General features: G+C 35.7%; 1 protein-coding gene across 4 annotated transcripts in view; it reads left to right on the top strand.

Moving 5' to 3' along the window:
- WDR7 (WD repeat domain 7) overlaps positions 1-23,947 on the top strand; it is a 363,545-nt gene that overhangs the window by 145,272 nt on the left and 194,326 nt on the right. For all 4 annotated transcript variants that reach the window (XM_059140623.1, XM_059140622.1, XM_059140626.1 and 1 more), the window contains one exon: positions 17,558-17,671. In XM_059140623.1, coding sequence (XP_058996606.1) covers positions 17,558-17,671 — 114 coding nt within the window. The remainder of the gene's footprint in view (positions 1-17,557; positions 17,672-23,947) is intronic.

Raw genomic sequence — 23,947 nt, 5'->3', positions numbered from 1 at the left:
CCCCCTTTCTTAAATGGTAACGTACTACTGCATATCTTCACCTACCTTTTCTCACTTAACATATTATGGAGATCATGTACTAGAGACATTTCCTCTGCTCATTTATTGATTATGTGGTATTCCATTTTGTGGGTGGACCATGTTTTTTTCAACAAGTTTCCTATTGTTAAATATTTAGGTTGTTTCCAATTTTTGTTATTATGGATAAGGCTGCAGTGAATAGACTTGTGCGTATGTCTTTTCATTTGTTGAAATGGTGTATCTTGGATGCATTTCACGAGGTGGGATTCCTGAGTCTAAGGATAAATGTATGTCTGCTTTGATCAGATATTATTACCAAGTTCTTTGCCATAGGAGTTATACGATTTTTTCATTCTTAGCAACTGTGTATGTGAGGGCCTGTTTCTTCACGTCATTTCCAGTAGAGTATATGTCATACTTTTGGAATTTTGTGACTCGGATAAATGAAAAATGAAATTGTCTTATTTTCTTTTTTTCTTGTTAGGAATGGGTTTTGTATCTTTTCATATAAGTGTCTTTTGTAATTCAAATGGTTCATATCTCTGACTCCCTTTTATTTTTATTTTATTTTATTTTAAATTTTATTTTATCTTTTCAGTGTTCCAAGATTCATTGTTTATGCATCACACCCAGTGCTCCATGTGATATGTGCCCTCCTTAATACCCACCACCAGGCTCACCCATCCCCTTATCTTCCCACCCCCGCTCCATTCCAAAACCCTGTTTGTTTCTCAGAGTCTGCAGTCTCTCATGGTTCATCTCCCCCTCCGATTTCCCCCAATTCACTTTTCCTTTCCTCCTCCTAATGTCCTCTTATGCTCCATAAGTAAAACCATATGACAGTTGACTTTCTCTGCTTGACTTATTTCACTCAGCATAATCTCATCCAGTCCCATCCATATTGATAAAAAAGTTGGGTATTCATCCTTTCTGATGGAGGGATAATACTCCGTTGTATATATGGACCATATCTTCTCTATCCATTCATCCGTTGAAGGGCATCTTGGCTCTTTCCACAGTTTGGCAATTGTGGCCGTTGCTGCTATGAACATTGGGGTAGAGATGGCCCTTCTTTCTACTACATCTTTATCTTTGGGGTAAATACCTAGGAGTGCAATGGCAGGATCATAGGGAAGCTCTATTTTTAATTTCTTAAGGAATCTCCACACTGTTCTCCAAAGTGGCTGCACCAACTTGCATTCCCACCAACAGTGTAACACTTGTTTACTGTCTTGCTAATTTTGGCCAATGTAACTGGTATAAGGTGGTATCACAGTGTGGTTTTGATTTGAATTTCCCTGATGGCTAATGATGATGGACATTTTTTCATGTGTCTATTAGCCATTTGTATGTCTTCTTTGGAGAAGTGTCTGTTCATGTGTTCTGCCCATTTTTTGACGTTATCTGTTTTTTGAGTGTTGAGTTTGAGGAGTTCTTTATAGATCTTGGATATCAGCCCTTTGTCTGTAGTGTCATTTGCGAAGATCTTCTCCCATTCCATGGGTTGCCTCTTTGTCTTGTTGACTCTTTCCTTTGCTGTGCACAAGCTTTTTATCTTGATGAAGTCCCAAAAGTTCATTTTCAATTTTGTTTCCTTTGCCTTTGGAGACATGTCTTAAAAGAAGTTGTTGTGGCCGGTGTCGAAGACAGTTGCTTAACGAGCTGATCACAAGCAGGGGGAGCAATAGGCAGAGGGATAAGCAGGCTCCCTGCTGGGCAAGGAGCCTGACATGGGACCTCAGATCATGACCTGAGCTGAAGGCAGACACCTAAATGACTGAGTCACCCTGTTGTCCCTAGAGAATCATTTTCTGATTGGTGATTAATTAGTCCCACACAGTTTTAAAAACATAATTGCCACGAAGCAAATATAAGCAGAATATATAGGAAATGTGAAGACGGAATTAATCCTAAGTGAAGACTAAATTCATTAAAATACTCTGATTTCAAATTTCTTTACCAGGTTGGTGATCATTCTCAAGAGTACTCTATCTCTTCATTAGAGTAATAGACTTCTCTTTTTCCAAGGAAACAATCCATCTTGTGGATTCGTCAGAATAAAGTTTTATTAATTTGTCTAAGAAATATCCGAGCTAAGTGTGCACATACTCAGAGCATGGCATTGTTCCAGATACTGGATATATATTTTTAAAAAGATCCCATTTAATTCAGTAGTCTCCATCTCTACTTAGATGTTTAGAGGCACTTCAAACCTATCATCTTTATCAGTAAATTCTTTCTTTCTGTTTTTCTTCTACCTCCTTCTGGCATGCCATCACTTTTATTATATATATGTGTCCCAGGAAAATAAATATACACTAACTTTGGAAATGTTTCTATAATCTGTTACATGCTAATTGGTGGATCAAAAATGATAAAATTTGATCCATAAGTGAAAAACACTTAAAAACAGTGTGTATGCCAGCCTGGTAACATGTGGCTATGTGTATATTTACACTAAAAGAATTAAACATATTTTTAAGTTGTGCTGTGAAACCCTGCAAGTGAAATCAAATTTTGTGGGTGGAATGGTTGAAAAATCAGATAATCCTGCATTCTAATGACGTCAGGTGGATTGGAATCATTCCTATAACCTGCATGGTTCTTTTTTGTTGCCATTTTCTGTAAGAGTAGTTCATCTATTTTTGTGAATCTTCTCAAGTTTCTTTAGTGACAGTTTATTTTCAGTGATCATGTGCTACCTTTTCTATTACTTCCCCACCATAGGCCACCTCCCACCACCAGACTAAGGGGGAAAAATTTGAGTTTTAATCCAGGAGTGACTGCCTAATTTAAAAACATACTTAAAATTTTGTTTTTATTTGTGGGATTAGGTTAAAAAAAAAAAAGAAAGTTTTTATTCTCTGCACATTGTAGTTTCTCCACTGTCTTAGTACTCATCTGACTCATTTTTCATTCTTTTTATAACTTTGTTTGCAAGTTAATTCTTTAAAAGCTCTGCCAGAGGCAATGATTGGTACTCCCTTACTTAATTCAACTTTCCATCCTCCTCTAAATCATTGGTTAGATATGAATAGTCTTTAGAATGAATTGTGAGATTTAATCAGTGTAATGTAGTGGAATAATGATGTGCTCCTGTAGATACATTACGTTCATTACAGTGTATGAATGCTTATATCTGCAGCAATTTGATACCATTTTGTCATGTTTCCAGGCTGAAGTCAGTACAATATTTCATGTACCTGCTTACTTAGTTTCCTCTAAGGATTGCCATTTTACTTCTTTCTTTATATCCCATGTATGAATATATATTTAAATTTTGAGACATAACTTGTGTTTCATTATGAGAATGAAGCCACACAATCTTCATAAAATTAAATTTATGTAGTACGTACTGTACTGAGAAATTCATGGGACAAGGTCGACCACCTGATTTTTGGTCCCCACGTGACCCAGCACCAGGTCCCCAGCTTAGCAGGCACTTCAGTGAGGAATTGACTTTATAATACCAATTTGTTGCTTGGATTATTTCAGCATTGGCCATAGGGAGCTCCCTTAAGTTGGCTTCAGTGTCATTTTGATAGGATTCTCTCTTTTCTTTTTTAAAGTACTTCCTTATTTTCAACTTAGAACATGCTCCTCACTCACTTGTATTTTTCCTGCCCCAGTCCTAGACTCAGCTCTTTCCCTGAGGGTGCCCTGGTTCCCTAGAGTAAAAGTATTAGAACCTAAGATCTGGATGCCGGTGTGCTTTCCTTTTGCTGCTTCTAGGTCCTCTCCCAGGACAGAACCAGAAGATCTGCATACAGCTAACGCATGTATACCCACATACCTGTCATGATTTCTCTATCTGTGTATATATTCAAACTGATAGGAGTTCAATCATATCTCCTATTTGAATCAAGCAACACAGGATTCAGTCCAGTCTTCCCCTTTTGCTTATGGGTAATTTTTTTCTCTGTATGTGAGAAACCTGACTCTCATTATTTATAATAGACTCACTTGTTTTTTCAACCCTGGTAGACATAAAAAGTAATTAGAATTGCTAACCTGTACCTCTGTGAAAAAGCGGTTTCCCAGCTGAAATGTAGTATTTGTGTACAGTTCTGTTTGTCTGTAGTTAGCTTCACACAGTAAGCAGTGTTTTGGCCTGTTTTCCAGCTACCTGGGTCAACTCCTTTTTCCTTTACAGCCTTCAGTGACATGTCATTATTTATGATATAATTTATTCATCCTGCAGTTCGTCTGGGTTGTCTGGCATTCTGGTTAATCCATAATTTTTTTTCATCTGCATGGAGTGAAACTTGCTCTTTGGATATGTAGGTCTTTGGATTTTGACAAATGAATAAAGTCAGGTATCTACCATTACAGTACCATACAGAACATTTCTAACACCTTGGAAATTACCTTTTGTAGCCCCTTTCTGATCAGTCCCATCCTCACCCAACCAACCCTTGGCAACCACTGATCTGTTTTCCATCCATATAGTTTTGCCTTTTCCAAAATTCTGCATAAATGGAATCATATAGCATGTAGAATTTTGGGTTTGTTTTCATTCACTTAGCAAAATATGTTCCAGATTCATTCATATTTTTGCATGGATCAGTAGGTCATTCCTTTTTATTTCTAAATAGTATTCCATTATATGGGTGCACCAGCGTTTATCCATTCACCTGTTTCTGGAAATCTGGATTGTTTCCAGATTTTGGTGATTATGAGTAAGCTGCCATAGCTGTTCAGGATTTTGCATTATCATGAGATTTCAGTTCACTTCGACAAATATCTAGGATTGGAATTGCTAAATCATATGGTAAATGTGAGTGTAATTATAAAAAAAACAAACTGCCACTTTGCTTTTCCCAAAGCTGCTGAAACATTTTATATCCCCCAGCAGTGAGCAGTAGTTATTCCTGTTGCTCTGTATCCTTACCAGCATTTGATGATGTTAGGTTTGGTTTTGTTTTGTTTACATATTTTATGTTGTGTGAAGTGTTATCTCAGTGTGATTTTAATTTGTATTTCCTTAGTAACTAATGATGTTGAGCAGGTTTTCACATGATTATTTTCCATCTCTCTTTTCTTTAAAAACTCATTTATCTTAGTGAGTGGGCGGGAAGAGGGTAGAGGGAAAGGGAGAATCCTGAAGCAGACTCCCCACTGACTGTGGAGCCTGATACTGACTGATCTGACCCTCAAATCATGAACTGAGCCAAAATAAGAGTCAGATGCTTAACTGACTGAGCCACACAGTCACCCGTATTCTCCATTTTTATATCCTCTTTGGTGAAATATCTGATTATGCCTTTTGCTTAGTTTATTTTTTATCAGGTTGCTCTTTTTCTTACTGTTGAGTCTTAAGAGTTCTTTGATATATCTAGGTACAGGTCCTTTGTCAGATGTATAGTTTTCAAGATTTTCCTCCAATCATTGTCATTGACTTGTCAATGACAAGTGACTTGTCTTGACTTGTCAATGTCTGTGACTTGTCATTTACAGAACAAAGGTTTTTGATAAAGTCCAATAATCAGTTTCTTTCACGACTCATGTTTTGGTATCTGAAAACTCATTGGCAAAGCCATGATCATGCAGATTTTCTCCTAGAAGCTTTAGATTTATCTTATGACTTAATATTTTCATTCATTTCTCTCTGTAAGTAGCATTCTTGCTTGGCTCATTTTTCTTAACCTATAACATATCTTTTAGGTCATTAACTTACTGTCTTTACTTAACACATCTTAAGAGTTTGCCTGTAGTCTTACATGCTACTTATTTATTTATTGTCTAGACTTAACGTGTCTTCTGGGTTTTATGGATCTGAATGTTTTTCTTATTATCTAAGAAGAACTTAATATTCTCAGATAATGAAGTCAGAGTACATTGCAGTGTTTATCTAAGTTATTATTATAACTATTGAAATATCACAAATGCCTTATAGTGTGATCTTATAGCATATTGCTGCCAATTAACTGTATTGCCCACTAGGATATTAAAACAAGATTCCTATGTCTTTATTTTCAAATCCATTAATCATTGTGTGTTAAGACATTAGGAGGTCAGAAGCTTTCCCATTCCTGTGTGGATGTAGATACTTGAAAATAACATAATTTGGCAATAACAAGTAATTGTAAGATAAATTGGTTCTTTGAAATGTAAATATTCTGTTTTTGCCTTCAAATGGCTTATGTATCAACAGATGTCATAAGATGTCTGGAAATAGAGCTCTAAAAGCCCGGAAGTGATGCTTAATCAAGTTTAAAAAAGATATAAATAAATAGGTTTGTCAACGAGAAAAAAAATTGAATATTGAATACTGGAGGCAGTAAAGTACTTCTAGAGAAAAAGCAAATAAAATAAACCAAAATTAGTAATAACAGAAGAAATGGTAATAATTTAATTACGGTGCTATTTATTGAGCACTCACTATATCCTAGATGCTGTGCTAACCTATGCCCCTTATATCTGTTTTTGAGTTTAATAGATAAAACATCATTGTGTTTTATCCTGTATTCATTGGCTTGTAAACAGGGATGCAAAGCATCTTGGCTGGGGTGCCAGAAGTTACTCCTTTTTATCGCTTGCCTCTCTGATGAGACTCTCTGCTAGTATAGATCAAATTCTCTGCCTTCATAATTGTCTTCAAACAGCTCCTTCTGGCTCTATGCAAACTGAATTCCTAAACTACCTTAATGATAAGAAATGGAAGTTATAGAGCTATTCTTATTTACCCTAAAATCTCAAATATAAAAGTTTTGTTTCTTGTTGCTACAGAGCTACCAACCCTAGCAATCTCGTGAGTATGTTTACCCACCTGTTGACTTGTTCTCTCCACATAACTATGATGAAGCCTTACAAATTAAAAACGTGCTCCTTTCCTGCTTCATCTTTTCTCTTAGCACCCTGTTTCTCACTCCCTTTAGGGCTTTGATCTTAAATGTCCTGTTAGCCTCATTTTTACCTCTCCTCACACTTCTTACACTTCTGCTGCCCAGTTCTGTGGATACTTCAGGGTCCTTTACCATATTGTCTTGTCTACCTGAAATTTCCTTTACTTAGGGTCGCTCCATGATAAATTCCCATACATACCTCAAGACCCAGCTCAAGTACTTCCTTCTCATGAGGTTGTTTTTGATGTGTATTCTCTTCCTCACCCCTCCTAGAGTTCATAGATTTCTCTTTAGATGGGCACTATTTTCACCCTGCAGTTATCAATCTTATTTTCCATATGACTCTAAGTTTCCCTGGTGTAAAGTCCTTTGTGCCCCCCTTCGTTTTTATTCCCTTTGCCCAGTGTAACCATCATTCGAAAGAGTTGATGAGTGAATCGTCTTTGTCCTTTTCTGTGTTCAGAGCCCCTTCTCCTTCCAGATGTTTTATGTGAAAACAACCTTGATTTTCTGCCCATTTATACTATATAAATTGATGTCAGTGGTTTTCAGTGTGTGTGTGTGTGTGTGTTTTTAAGTGGTGTTTTTTCTTCAAATGAAAACTGGCCACATATATCCACATATAAAAAGATAAAGATGGGAAGCTTAGAGGTCTTCTTTCTGGAACCGCTTGGGAACTCGTGGAGCTCCAAGTAGTATGGTTTTAAAATTCTTGGCCTTATTGCTACCTCTGCTTTTGAGTTCTTCTACATCATTCTTCACATTGCTTTAAGAGAGCTCTTTCTAAAACACAAGTGAAGTTATTTCTCATGCTTAAATTTCTTTAATGAATCCCTTGGCCTCACCCCACATGTTAGCTTCTTGGTTGCTAAGGCTGTGTCTCTTTCACCTCTGTGTCTGTAGTGTCTGCTGTGGGTTTGGTACCAAGTAGCCTGGGTGCCCCCTCAATATTTAAGAGCATGGAAGGAACTTTGCATGGTCACGTATCTTCACCATTCTAATGGCTTTGCTTGTTGGTAGTACCGGCTTCTCTCCTTCAGATCTCTCCCAATTTTATGGGCCAGGCAGATCTTCCTTATTTTAAAGCTCTCCCTAGGTCCTGCAGCATTCATCACTTTCCTGTTCTTTGATTTCTAAAGCAGCATGTTGTCATGAGAAAGAACAGCATACTTACTGAACTATATTTAGTGCACCATGTTATTACTACTTGGTGCTGTAACCTCTACCTGGGTAATCGTAGCAAAAAGGTGAAAATCATAGAAGGTTTCAAAGGAAGTTTCTTCTCCACAAGAATATACTTTGCCCAGTTCTGAGATATATGATTCTGCTTATAATTTAGGGTTCTAAATAATTCAAGGTTGTAATTTTAAGTTTATACTTTAGTACAGTTGTGTGTCAAGACAGATTTGCCTTTGTTTCTCAACATGTTGAGGTTGAACAATAAATCTTTGTTTTATTGTGTCTTCTGAAACCAAAATTGGTGTTGAGTCAGCTCATAGCCTGCAAATCAAACAGAAATCTTTGAAAAAGTACATGCAATGAATTAAAAGTATTAGGTGTGATTTTTATCATGGATCTTTTTCAGGTTCTTGTTGGGAAAGAGGGACAATAAAGCTTTATCCTCTTATATTATTATTCTGTTGATACAGTTAATGTGTTTTCTATTCCTTGTGTATATTTTGGTAAGTGTTTCTTTTGTTGCTTTCAGAATTGTTTATAATTACTATTATGCGAGAACAGTTTTCTTAAAAATAAATAAATAAAAATGCTAATAGGAAGAATGTATTTCATTTCCTTAGAAATAACTACCAAACCTCATGTTACACAATGATTATTATATTCTTACTCAGGCTTGAAGACATTTTGCTTATTTTACCTATGTTTTTTCATCTAATTACTTTGTGACCTTTAATAAACTAACTTGTTTTTGATAAATTGAAATGATCTATGGAATAAGGGGTAAATACTCTCAAATTTTTTGCAGGAAGACTTTTCTCTGAGACATGCTGTTATATTTTATATTTTTGATGTTATTGCAGAAGGAAAAGTGGATACTGTGTCTTTAATGGAAAGCAAAAGGTTATCTTTCTCTGGCCTTTGTGTGTATGTGCTGATGTGGATGTAGGCAGCCAGACAGGCAATGTGTGCAGAGAGACTAGGGAACCGGCTGTGGATCGATAGAAGTGGTGTGAAGTGAATTAATGCGAGGCAGGCCGTCTGTCTGTCATAGGATTGTGGGGAATGTGGGGCAGTGTGGTCAGTCACTGCAGAGATCTGCTTCCAATAAATTCAAGCCTTCTGCCTGAAAAGAAACTCTAGGTGCACTCATTCTCCCTTCCTTATTGTTAAATTTTACTTTATTCAAAGTAAATGTTCCTATCAAATTATTGCCTCTGGTATACTTTAATTGGACCACCACAAAGCCACAGTTGTGAGAAACTGATGAAATAAAAATACCTTCTATTTTTTTCAGATCCGTTTTTCACCCTCAGTGCAAATCTATATCACTACGGGAATGAGAAATTGCATTTTTATTCATATTTATGAATATCGTAGTATATGTTTTCCTGAATCCTAACAATACCGTTTATCACTTTCATCCATCTAATCTTCAATAAAATAATAAAATTATAATGAACTCAAATAGTTTTATATCCAGTATGGATTAAAGCGCTGTATTTTAAATGTTACTCTATTAAAATTTAGTATTTAATCTTTGATTATTAAGTTAATCACACGACATGGAGATCTTCTGAGTTCATATTATTTACCCTTACTCAGATAACATTAGCTAGTAGGAGAAAAATATTTATGAAGGTAATTTACAGGCTTTTGAAAGAGAAATTTTAGAGTAATGTACCTGATTTTGCTGATGTAGTGAGAGGCGAGTGCTGTTTCAGTCCTTTGATTTTGAAAACTGTCTCATATTTACATTTAAAAAAATGTTTTTTCTACAGTGATTAAAAATATTGCAGACAAATAGGAAAGAAAGTGTGTGTGTATATATATATATATGTATACATATATATAATATATATATGTTTTTATATATATATATATGTATATATATAAAATCTCACAGTGAAAGTGATCTCAGTGTTGAGAATCCAGATGTCATGGAGAGCTCACGATAGTCTTCCCTGTCCTCTGATTCTTCCTTCGGCTGCCAGCCACACACACCCCACCCCGCCCCTTTTGCCATGCGTCCAAACCTACTCAGACCTGTTTTCTGTTCCATCCCATTTTTCCCTTGTTTTCCTCCTGATTCACAGTGTAGAACCCATTTATAGACTCCTATTGTCTGGCATTATATACATTCACGTTTTCCTATTCTGTGAAATCTGGCTTTGGGGACTAACCTGTTTTTTAAGTATCTCTCATCTTTCTATTATTTTTTGGTCTCTCCTTTGTTATAGTATCTGTTTACTTTATCTCACTATCACCATCTCTTTATTGTACATCTTTCCCTAAAGCTTACTGCTTACTCTGATTTTCTTACTATATTTAAATGACATAATTTGTATCATGGGACTGAAAGTATTCAGTTCTATTCAAGACGTGTTTATGAGATGTTCATTATTGCCAATTATTTTGGGGATACTCAGGAAATAACTACGTCTTAAATATTATGGTGTGGTTTGACAAATAAGCTTACTTACATCAAGTGTATAAGAAATAGCAAAGTACCGACATATAATTAATTGACAACTTTTATAATCTTTATTATTAATATGCAAGAAACTGAAGCTTCTATGTAAGTATTTTCAAAGTGGACTTTTCTTCATATTTCTCAGGAATATTTCATCATCTTTTTTTTTTTTTTTTAAGATTTTATTTATTTATTTGACAGAGAGAGATCACAAGCAGGCAGAGAGGCAGGCAGCGAGAGAGGAGGAAGCAGGCTCCCGGCTGAGCAGAGAGCCTGATGCGGGGCTCGATCCCAGGACCCTGTGATCATGACCTGAGCCGAAGGCAGCGGCTTAACCCACTGAGCCACCCAGGCGCCCCTCATCATCTTATTGATAGTGGACAGTGGTAAATTGACTTTTATGCTTCAAAAAGTTCAGTTTAGTTTTCTATGCCAAGAAGAAAGTAAAACAATTTTCTCTAGTCTTAGTGTCTCATGGAAAACATGAAACACTACACTCTGGCATAATCCTCAGTTCTCTTTAGTGACAGTGATGTAGTACCTTCTGTTTTATCAGTTTCTTTTTAAAGTTAGGTTTATTGAAGTATAATGTATATATAGTAAATATCACCCTTTTTTCAGAAATTTTATTGTTCTTTGGGTTTTAAGTAAATATGGGTAGTCCTGTTCCCCACTTCTACAGTCAACATATTTTCTAACATTTATTTTCGAACATTTCGAACATTTATTTTCGGAGCACCAGGCTGGCTCAATCAGTGGAGTCTCTGACTCTTGATCTCGGGGTCATGAGTTTGAGCCCCAGGAGAGATTACTTAAAAAAAAAACCCAAAAAACCCAAACATATATTTTCATTACTCAAAAATATTTGCTAATACCACTTTGTAGTCAGTCTCTTACCCACACCCCTAGCCTCCAGCAGGCATTTTAAAAATTTCAATCCTACAGTTAGTTGCCTTTTACAGAATGTCTGCTCTAATGTCAGCCTGCTAAGAAAAGATGGTAATAGGAAATGTAATGATTGCCATACTTGGAGGGATTAAATAACAGTTCTGCTCATCTTTTGCTGGAACTGTAGGGTCCAAAAGTTCAGAAGGAAAAGCCTTTATAATTTCCTCAAAGTGAGCTGTTAAAGTTAGTTTTTAATGATCTGCAACATTTGGATTTGAGAGTTGGTAATAGTAAGGTGGTCTTCCCATTCTTAGTATCTCTTCCTTGTGATCTCCCAACAAAAGTTAGGAATCTTAGGTATTTTGTTACCAACCCAATGCCCCGTTTGAAGTTAGGATAGTTAACTGGTATTTAAAAAAGTGAAATATATGTAATTTTGAAGTAACCATACCAATCTCTTTTTATTGACTGGTACCTAAAGAACACAGGTATTTTGACTGTGAGGACTAATAGAGTGAGTTAAGGCCAAAGTCAAGAATATGATCTAATTTTTTAAAAGAATAAAAAAGGGAGCATTACTGCTTCCTCACACAAAATATTCATGGCATAGTTTGTTTTCTTACTGTATAAATAAGAAGTTCCCTGTGGCTCTTTCCGCCCCTTTTTTTTCTTCAGGTGCATGATAGTAAAGGTACCAAGAGAGTATGTAGAAGGAGCACTGTTGTAGTGGTTCATCTGGAATGTTAGAAGGAGACTTTTAAAAAATAGTTTTATTGAGTATAATTCATATGCCATTAAATTCACACTTGAAAGTTCACAATTCAGGGTGGTTTTTTTATTTTGTTTTTTTGTTTGTTTTAAACATATTTACAGAGTTGTGCAACCCTTACCCCTCCCTCCAGTAACCCTCAGTTTGTTGCCTGTGATTAAGAGTCTCTAATGGTTTTTCTCCCTCTCTGGCTTTGTCTTATTTTATTTTTTCCTCTCTTCCCCTATGATGCTTTGTTTTGTTTCTTAAATTCCATCTGTCAGTGAGATTGTATGATAATTGTCTTTCTCTGATTGACTCATTTCGTTTAGCGTAATACCCTCCAGTTCTATCCACATTGTTGCAAATGGCAAGATTTCTTTCTTTTTGATGGCTGAGTAATATTCCATTGCATACAAAAGGAATTCTGTACCTATGGTATCATTCTCCACTTTCCCCCACTTCCAAGCCCTAAGTACACAAATATACTTTATAGATTTGTCTATTTGGAACATGTCATGTAAATGGAATCATATAACATGTGATGTGTTCTGACTGGCTTCTTTTACTTAATACTTCATTTCCTTGATGATTAATATTCCACTGCATGAATATATCATGATTTGTCATTCAATAAATTGTGATATATTGATACATTTATTCATCAGTTGATGGACAACTCAGATTGTTTACACTCTTTGACTTTTATGAATAATGCTGCTGTGAACATTCATATACAAGTCTGTGTGGACGTAGGTTTTCATTCCCTTGGAGTACAATTGTTAGGTTACCTCTGTTTAACCTTTTGAGAAACTGCCGGACTGCTTACCGTAGAATTTTCAGAGTTCCTTACATAGGGGCACCTGGCTGGCTCAGTCTGTAGAACAACTCTTGATTTTGGGTTTCTGGTTGGAGCCCCCTACACTGGGTGTAGAGATTACTTTAAAAATCTTTAAAATGAAAAAACTTAGAGTTCCTTACATAGTTTGGCTGCTAGTCCCTTGTTGGATATGTGGTCTGTGAATCTTTTGTACTAATCTACAGCTTGTTTTTCATTTTTTAAATGAGATTTTATGTGGAACAAAAGCATTTAATTCTAATGAAATCTACTTTGGCATTTTATTTTTCTTTAAAAAAAAAGATTGTGCTTTTGGTAGCATGTCTAAGCATAGATCTCAAGGATTTTCTCTTTTTTTCTAAAAGTTTATAATTTTATGTTCTACATATAAGTCCATGATCCATTTTGAGTTAATTTTTATAGAAGGTATGAGCCTTAGGTTGAGGTTCATATTTTTGCCTATGGATGCCCAGTTCTAATAGCCCACTTGTTGATGAGATCATCTTTCCTCCATTGAATTGCTTTTGTACCTGTCAAAAATCAGTTGTGCATATTTGTACCATCTTCTTCCTGGTTCTCTGTTTTGTTCCATTTACCTGAAACCACATAGTTTTAATAAATGTAACTATATAAGAAGTCTGGAAATGGAGTATATGGGGTTTTTTTCTACCTTTTCCTTTCCCTCCTCCCAAAGTTCTAGCTATTCTAGTTCCTTTGTCTTTCCATATAATCTTTTTCATTTTATTTTATTTCTTTTTTTTTTTTTAATTATTTTAAAGATTTTTTTTTTTTTAATTTATTTGTCAGAGAGAGAGCGAGCGAGAGTGAGCACAGGCAGATAGAGTGGAAGGCAGAGTCAGAGGGAGAAGCAGGCTCCCCGCGGAGCAAGGAGCCTGATGCGGGACTCGATCCCAGGACGCTGGGATCATGACCTGAGCCGAAGGCAGCTGCTTAACCAACTGAGCCACCCAGGCGTCCCATTTTATTTTATTTCTTTTCAGTATTCCAGCATTCATTTTTTATGCACCACACCCAGTGCTCCATGCAATATGGGCCATATAAATTTAAAATAATTTTGTTTGTATCTACAAAAAAATGGTGCAAGAATTTTGATACAAATTGGATTAAACCTGTGTATCAATTCATGGAGAAGTGATATCTCTACTGTTTGTTGAATCTTTCCAATACATAACCATGACATGTCTTCCCATTTCATTTATTTAGATCTTCAATTTTCTTCATCAGTATTTTGTGGGTTTCAGCATATAATTCTTGTTGTATATTTTTGTTTCAGATTTATTTATTAGAGAGTGAGAGCTAGTGAGTGAGCAGGGGTGTGGGGTGGAGGGAGAGAGAATCTCAAGCAGTCTCTCTGCTGAGCACAGAGTTGGATGAAGGGGTTGATGTCGTAACACAAGATCATGACCTGAGCTGAAATCAAGAGTCAAGTACTTAACTGAAAGCCATGTAGGTGCCCCTGTATATGTTTCTTTTAGATTTACATTTAAGTATTTCAGCTTTTTGAACCATTGTTAGTAGTATTTTTTAAAAAGATTGTATTTATTTATTTGACAGCAAGATAGAGGGCACAAGTAGGCAGAGAGGCAGCCAGAGGCAGAGGGAGAAGCAGGCTCCCCGCTGAGCAGGGAACCCGACATAGGGCTCGATCCCAGGCCCCTGGGATCATGACCTGAGCTGAAGGTAGCTGCTTAACCAACTGAGCCACCCAGGCGCCCCAAGTAGTATTTTTTTTAATGTAGCTTCATTGCCAGCATATAAAAATATAATTAATATTTTTTTTCTTATATTCTACAGCCTTGCTGAGCTCTCCTATTGAATTTTGTTTTTGTTTTTGTTTTGTCTGTTCCTTTGGATTAGCTATGTGGACAGTCATTTTATTCTTAAGTAGGGATAGTTTACTTCATTCATTCCAAACTGTATCCATTTTCTTTTCTTGCTTTAGTACACTGGCTAGAAGTTCCAGTGCTCTGTTAAATAACAGAGATCAGTGGGGACAGCTTTGCTTCATTTTTGGTCATAGGAGGAAAGCATTTGGTCTTTCACCATTAAGAACAATGGTACAGATTTTTAGCAGTTGCTCTTTATTAAGTGAAGAAATTCCCCTCTGTTTCTGTTTTTCTGAAAGGTTTCTTTTTTTATTCATGGGTTGATGTTGAATTTTATCAAATGATGGATATGATCATATGCTCTTTTTCTTCTTTAGCCTGTTAATATTTTGGTTAGGTTGATTTGATTTTGAACATAGAACAGACTTCCATCCCTGGAGTAAATCTCAGTTGATTATGGTGTATAATTCTTCATCTGTGTTGTTGAATTCTGTTTCCTTACATTTCAGTTAGGACTTTTGAGACTAAGTGATATCAATCTGTAGTTTTCTTTTTTCTGTTTTTCTTTTCTTTACATTTTCTTTCTTTTTTTTTTTTTCTGTCAAGAGTTAAAGGATCTTATAACTTTGTCTTGGAAAGCATGAATCAAAGAACCAGTTTCAGCATAGCTACATCTTGGTCTTTGAACCTGGTTACTTTGAGAAAAGTATGTTTGCACTTTAAGCTCTGTCCCAAAGTATTGACTACCCACAGTTGACTGGTCACTGGGCACAGCACAAGAACTTCATGATGGGGCTTAACAGCGTCAGTATTGTGTGAGTCCATGAGTTTTCATGGTTATGCTGTGATGTTTGTCATACCTCCTATCCTGCCCTGAGCAACTCATTCCTGGAAAACTTCATGGTGAAAAGGATATTGGGGTTTGAAATCAGAAAACCTGTGTGTCAGCACTTGTTCTCAAATTTAATAGCTGTGTTATGTTGAACAGTTACTTAACCTCTTTTTTTTTTTTTTAAAGGTTTTATTTATTTATTTGACAGAGAGGAATCACAAGTAGATGGAGAGGCAGGCAGAGAGAGAGAGAGAGAGGGAAGCAGGCTCCCTGCTGAGCAGAGAGCCCGATGCGGGACTCGATCCCAGGACCCTGAGATCATGACCTGAGCCGAAGGCAGCGGCTTAACCCACTGAGCCACCCAGGCGCCCTTACTTAATCTCTTTAATTAAATGAGATGAATTTAAATGGATTTATACACTTGTTACTACATAAATACTAGCATAAATCTCTGAGAGATTTCAGAGGTTTATATATTGATTTAATCTGACATAATCTTTGATTTTGTGTTTAGGCACTAAATTGTTAGAAATGTGGCATTTATCTAATTTCCTCCCCCTTAGGATTATTTTAATGAAAGCCATTTTAAATTAAGTAATTAACTGCATAGTTATTTTCTAGTAATCTCGCTCCCTTTTTTAAAAACTTTTATCTTGAAAACCCAGCAACATGACACTGCAGAGGGATGTGGCATTATTTGGCATTCATCAGTGACCATTGAATTTAGCACTACTCATTTTTTTATTAGATCAGTTCTGAACAAAGTAGTCATACTAACATGGTGTGTCCTCCTTCCCAAATGGAAGTCATTAAGCCTTAGAACTATCTACTGGTAGATCTAGTTCTGGGTCATTCAGGTGGTTCAAGACTAAGATTTTTCCTCTCTTGATAATTGGTAAACCTGAGGCAGCAAGATTGAATTTCACATAGAAATGTTTAAGTTAATACACCTTCGGGAAAAAAGAAGTCCTTGAATATTTATAGCTTTTGATTTTTGAAATATTTTGATGGATACTATGCTTGTAATTATTGAAGTACTTATTTAAAAGATTGATTAGACAGTTCAATTCCTAAAGTACTTCCAATGGTGAAATTTCTGTATTTCGTGATTTAGTAATATCTGTTGATAACTGTATGCAAAATATTGAGACACCCTACATCCATTACCAAATTAGAAATAAGGTAGTAGACAACAAAATATATCTTCAAGCATGGGAAAATAGTGTATAAGGAACAGACATGTGTAACAGTTGGCAATTCCCAGGTGATTTATAGAATGGAAGCTTCTGGCCCCCAATCTAGTACAAGCTGTCTGCTTCAGTTAGGTTCTTTCAATGGGATAATGATCAGATCTCATATCTAATTCCTCCAGAGACAGAGATAGCATCCACTTCGGGTCAGTGTATTTTAGGTCTCTTACAGAGACCTAGAGCCCCTGTCATCATCCCTCCTTCCAGTCCTTAAATTATAAGCAAGCTAATATTAGAAAGAAGTAAACTTTTAAAACGGTCTTGTACTTTCTAGGCTTTTTTTTTTTTCTCTCTGTGTAGCATGATTATGTCTAGGTTACCTAAAGTAACTGAAGCAAAAATGTTGGAAGGAATCAAGTAAAAATGTAATTTATTGAAACATCCTTCTGTTTTTTCAAGATCTTAAGTTAGTCAAGTCTGTACCCATGTGTATATGTATGTGTGTGTGTGCATATATAAAGAGAGCACACATGAATATTGTGTTCATTAATTTGTGTCTTAGCCTAATTGTCGTAAACATATTGTATTTTTTGTCATTTATTGCATCTGTATCCATTAAGTAAATTTAAAAGTTTAAGGTTTTGGTCCACCCTTCTTTTAGTTTTTAAAAACGAAAACTTGTGATTACATGTGTTCTAGCTGGAGTCTCAGCAGAAGCCATGCAGACTATCAGCACTGCTCCTGATACCTTGGGGCCAGAAGCCAAAGTCCAGGAGGAAGAGCATGACCTTGCAGATGATGACATCACAGCTGGTAAGCAGGGACAGCTTTAACATAACCTGGATGAACTTTGTCCAAAATTGGAAAATGCTTTCAGATCATTTGTAAGGGGATTAACTATGTTGATGGAAAAGGTGGAAACTTGTATTAATGGAGGGTTTAGTTTTATGAGACTCTTTAGTGTCCTTTTTGATCTTGAAGTGGAAAGAAGCAGAACTGTTTATTTGGTCTAGGTTTTTCATTGTTGCTATAACAATGAACCTGCTAGCTGTGCATTTGATTTCCTGGAGACCTTCTAATTCAGAGGCTAGGATCATTACGAAAGCCTTGAAATGTGTAGAGGAATAGACCTATTATGTTATGAAAGGTTTTGCAATTATAGGTAAACTGCAAAATACTGAAGTCCTAATGGCAATATATGCAATATATAGGCTGTGTGAGGAAGCTTACAGATATTTTCTGTACCTATAGAATGTGAGTGGGTGCTTTTTTTTTTTTTTTAAGATTTTATTTATTTATTTATTTGACAGAGATCACAAGTAGGCAGAGAGGCAGGCAGAGAGAGAGGGGGGAAGCAGGCTCCCTGCTGAGCAGAGAGCCCGATGTGGGACTCGATCCCAGGACTCTGGGGATCATGACCTGAGCCCAAGGCAGATGCTTAACCCACTGAGCCACCCAGGCGCCACTGGGTGCTGCTTTTTAAAGTTATTTATGTTGTGTAGATATTGGCCATTCTTACCTGTATTAATTATTACATAAATAAACGTATAAAGTAAAATTTAAGAAAGCCATATTCTACATATGTTCCATATTGTGTATGTTTTATGTTCATCTATGTTCAGCCTCTCTTTTATAGACTTAAATCAGTTTTAGTTACTGGATCTCCAAATGCATCCAGCTCAATTTCTTTTAATGTACAGAGGATTAAAAACAACCCACTATAAATATTTTTATTGGTATTAATAAACTTTTTTTTCCTATGGATGGTTATTATGTAAAATCTGACCATTTAAATCTGTAATTACTGTGAAGCAACAAATAGTAATTTAATAGTAAATAATTTGAAAAGAAGCATGCCCAGGAAACATCAGGACAATTTTCAATAAAAACTAAAGGGAAAAAGAAAACCAAAAACTAAAGGGAGTTTTTTTTCTTCTAAAGCTCTGTATGGCAGGTTCTTTACTGTCTTCCACAGAAGGAAGTTGAAGGAGCCTAATGATCTCCCTTGAAAATTTACAAAGCATACAGAACAATTACAAAATCTAGAGCCTTGTGCTACTGCTGCAAATAAATTGTTGACTAAAGTGGGTTAACATCTGGTTTCCACTAAAACTGGTGGTGCCCAGTACTTGCTACTTTTTAATCCTTTTAAGGTGTTAGTTCATTGATTTAAAAAAATTTCAACTTAAATATGAATATAAATGTTTCCAGAAACTTCGAACTTTCCTGAAAGTCATTTGGCACTTCACAATTACGAAATTGTATCGGTAGGTACAAAAGGAAATTCTTTTACCTGTAGATCTTTTTTAACTAGTTCTTTATTGTTTTCATTATTTTTTAAAATATTATAGGTATGTTTTTCCCTGTTATTTTTATTTTATTTTATTTTTTTTAAGATTTTATTTGTTCATTTGACAGACACAGATCACAAGTAGACAGAGAGGCAGGCAGAGAGAGAGAGAGGGAAGCAGGCTCCCCGCTGAGAGAGAGCCCGACGCAGGGCTTGATCCCTGGACCCTGGCATCATGACCTGAGCCGAAGGCAGCGGCTTAACCCACTGAGCCACCCAGGTGCCCCTCCCTGTTAGTTTTAAAGGCCTTCTAGACTATAAAAAGTAGTGGTTTAATTCATAGAGGAAAAGAAGTTGTCTTTGTAGCAGTAGAATAACTCAATTTGCGTTCTGGAATAAAAGCTAAATTTTTGAGCTTTCAAGTAAGCATTATTAAATCAGTACATTGAAATTTTGAATTATGCACTACCAAAGTCATGAAACTGCAAATAACACTTGACCATGCTTTTATTGTTGAAAAAAATCAAGAAGTGGGGCACCTGGGTGGCTCAATTGGTTAAGCGAATGCCTTCGGCTCAGGTCATGATCCAGGAGTCCTGGGATTGGGTCCTGCATTCAGGCTCCCTGCTCAGCAGGGAGTCCGCTTCTCCCTCTCACCTTCTCCCCTCTCATGCTCTCTCTCACACACTCTCTCTCCAGTAAATAAATAAAATCTTTAAAAAAGAAAACCAAGAAGCTTAAAAATGAAAATCTCATTTGGAGAGTCCATTAATGCTACATAAACTATATTTTAATCTGTACAAAGTTAAATATATGTGATGAGTGGTTTTGATCAATTGATTTATTCATTTCATGGCATGGGTACTAGAGGCAAGAATGGTCAGAGAATTTAAATAACTAAAAAAGGCTTCCTTAACGTGTTGTTGAAGCAGCCAGCGTGCTGCAGTCTGTAGATCGTTCAGGTTACCTTTGAATTGTGAGACTTGATTAAGATGTGGTATAGATTTTTGTGAGGGTTTAGAAGAAAACCATATTTCTTTTTATTGACTAGAATTCCATATAAATTACATTATGAAAAATATGGTTGATGCGTTGAGAGAAACCTGTTTCAGGCCAATAATCTTATTCTGGGATAACCACCATTGTAGAGCACAAGTACTAGGGAAGGGAGATCTGGACAGTTTAGCCATTGATTTTGAAAAATCTGGGGTTTTGTTGTCTACTTTGTTCCATTAATTGTTCCATTAATATCTTCCCATAAGATAAATAGAAATCATATCATGGCAGACATACTTGCCTATATTTTGAACGCATTCTGATTTAGAAGTTCTAGTTTGGCTAATATGCATCACTATATTAATTTTGTATTTGTAGCAATCTGGGACTTCATTCTTTAATTACCTTAATTAAACAACTGACCAAGATACCAGTTAAATATGAAATATGATTTAGTGCTTACATGGAATAATTATTTTTGAAATTTTTCTTTTTAATGAGAAAGCATGAGATATGAATGTTATCTTAGGACACTGATCTGAGCCTAGCAGGCTTTGTTAGTGTTCGCCTTATAAAAGGAGAGAAGCATGGATAAAGCTATATAAGTGTTAGCTATGATCAATTGGAACTAATTAAATTTATTTGAAATGAAGAGTCTTAACTGGAAGAGAACAGCTGGAAAAACTGGGAAGAAAAAATTGAGTCTTGATTGAGACAATTTAAACCTTCACCCTGTCATTTAAGAAATATACGGCAGCTTCTTTCTATATCTTTCTTTTTAAAGCTAATATGTATTGATCGGTTCTACAAAGTAATGCCAGTGTGCCGTGGTCAACACACATACTCTGTTTTACTCAGCGTTCTGTCTTAAGGTTCATCAGATTTTTTCCTTTAACCAAATGTTTTCAATTACACATCAAAGCTGTATGAGCCATTTTCACAGATTGATACAGTTTTTATGTAGAAAAAATGTTAAAACCTATTTCTTGTAATTTTTTTATATTAAAGTACAGTATGCATAGGAAATACACTTTTTCATTCTTTTTCATTGGAATTGCTTCAGGTTTTGCAATACTCTGTTTATGAAAATCTGTTTTAACAACAATATTGGTATTTTCTTTACAGTAGAAAGAATAGCATTGATTGTTTCGAGAGTATACTTTCAGCATCACATGAATATTACTGTATACATGTGTTTGCTTTTGTTTGTACAGTATACTTTTGTTTTTAGTATTGTAACTTAAATGTTTATTTAGATATATGGTCATTATTTGTAAATAATATATGCTTGTTTTCATTACAATATTAAATAGGTCATAATTATATTTATAGAGCAAATCTCACTAAAAACTGACTTATGTAAGAAAAATTTTAGATAAACTATAATCTTTTTTTAAAGTAGACCTTTTAGGTGACATAGTTAATTACATAGTTTTTATCATGATAAACGATTGGCATTCTGAATGACGATGAAGCTCTACGTCCCCTAAATGTTGCATTTTAAAACAGCGTACCCCTAATTGCAGTTAAAAAGAATTTTGGAAAGATTTCATTCACAAATCTGCATGGATCCCTTTAAGAAAGTCACTCAATTCTTCTGAGGGTCATACTGCAGTATCCTGCCCCTTGTTCAGTACAGCATGGACACACTGACCCTGTAATAGTGATAAAGGGTCAGAAGTCACTGACATTGTCAAGAAGAGACTACTTTATAGTAGATCAGCAGAATAGTTGACAGATTCAGCTGCTTACAACAAAAGCAGCAATGATATATGGATTCAGATGGGAGTGTTGATTGTATTTGTTTTATTTCTTGCAAAATTTAAACGCAGTTTAAAAAAATGACAAATGCTGTGGAAAAAAGAAAAAATGGAGAGGGGTAAGAGAAATGGAAAGTAACATTTACTGACAATTTATTAAGTATGACTATGTACTAAGCACTTTACCCTTGACTAGCAACATTTTGAAGTGGATACTGATAGTTTTCCGGACAATATACAGACGAGGAAACAAAGTGAGAGAGCTCACTTCCGCAGGATCCCATACTTAATACCTGGTAGATCGGAGACTCAAAATGAGTCCTGCCTGACCCCAAAGCTTATGTGCGGTCTTAAATACCATCCCATACTACCTAAAGTTCTTAAATTCACTGAATTTCAGCATCTTTTTTCTTTTCAAATGTGAGATGATGGCACAGTCTATCTTTATTGCTTTGGCTATCAGACATATCTTATTGTTTAAAATATAAACTTGTCATTCTAAATTTAGACCAAGAGATTATCTCCTTTAGAAAAAAACCCATCACTTTTTTTTTTTTTTTAAGATTTTATTTATTCCTGAGAGAGAGACAGAGAGAGCAAGCAAGCACAAGCAGGGGGAGCAGCAGGCAAAGGGAGAAGCAGACTCTCCACTGAGCAGGGAGCCTGATGCAGGGCTCCATCCCAGGACCCTGGGATCGTGACCTGAGCAGAAGGCAGACACTTTACTGACTGAGCCACCCAGGCATCCCCATCACATATTCTTTAAAAAATTTCTTCTTCAAATTATTTAGGACTACTGTGATGTAAGACTGTAAACATAAGTAGTGTTTATTACTATTTTATTGCATACATGTAAGATGAAATATTCATTGTTTAGCTTTTTGAAGTCATCAATATAAAGCTGACATGTTAACATGTATTCGTACACTAAACTCAACATTAAGATAGAGCTGGAAAGGCCATCTAGTCTGAGACTGTTGTGCATTTTGCTATTTACTAAGGGCCCTATTCATAAACTGTCTCTACATTTGTTTGATTGAAAGATAGGAAATTCACATCCTGTTAAAATACAGATATGTTCCAAAGAATTTGGGGGCATTATATATTCTGAAATCAGAAATACATTCCAGCATAGTGCCAGCGGCCTTATAATTATTATACTAGAATAGACTTCTGTACTGCATCCTTTTCCTTTCCTTCTCATTCTTGAAATTATGATTGAGGGTCTAAAAAACAGTACGACATCTATGTGAATTTTTTAAAAAAATATTTTATTTATTTATGTGAGAGTGAGGGAGAGTGAGAGGAAGAAGCAGAGTCCCCCCGAGCTGAGAGTCCAAATTGGGATTTGATCCCGGGACCCTGAGATCATGACCTCAGCTAAGGGTGGACACTTGACCCACTGAGCCACCCAGGTGCCCCTAAAGTGTGGATTTTTGAGCGAAATATATCACTACAAATAATTTACACTTCTATACTTTTAATCAGGGGGAAGAAACAGTGAATTAAAATTTTGCTTGGTGCTTAACACTCGGGTTTACTTGCATGTTAATAGGGTGTTAAGAATTCCTAGATATAGTATTTGAGAGTTTCTGATAGGAATATTAAAATATAACCAGAATTACAGCTTTTAGTAATTCGTTTTCTTTCTCATACTTGACCCCTGGTAAGTATGGCTTTCCCTTTTCTTTAACAACTACTTACGTTAATAACTATCAGATCTGTATCCCCAATCTAAGCTTTTCTTCTGAATATCAGATTAATATGTTTTTCAGCCTGAATGTCCTGTAATGCCTACTATATATTCATTTACAATTATCCAAAGACTTTATTATACTACACATATTTTCTAGTAGCTAACATACCTTCTGTGCTTGGAAGGTGTAGATACTATACTTGCTATGGTCCCAAATGAGCCCTACTTTTTGCTAAAACTCATCTCCTTTTATATTTATATCTCATTATCTCATTTTATATTTATATCTCATTTAAAGGCATCACTAAGGGTACCATTAACTACCCATCATCCCAAACTAGAAATCA

The sequence above is a fragment of the Mustela lutreola genome, chromosome 11 (genome assembly GCF_030435805.1).
Source record: "Mustela lutreola isolate mMusLut2 chromosome 11, mMusLut2.pri, whole genome shotgun sequence".
Classification (NCBI taxonomy): domain Eukaryota; kingdom Metazoa; phylum Chordata; class Mammalia; order Carnivora; family Mustelidae; genus Mustela; species Mustela lutreola.
This window is presented reverse-complemented; position numbering and strand designations above follow the sequence as displayed.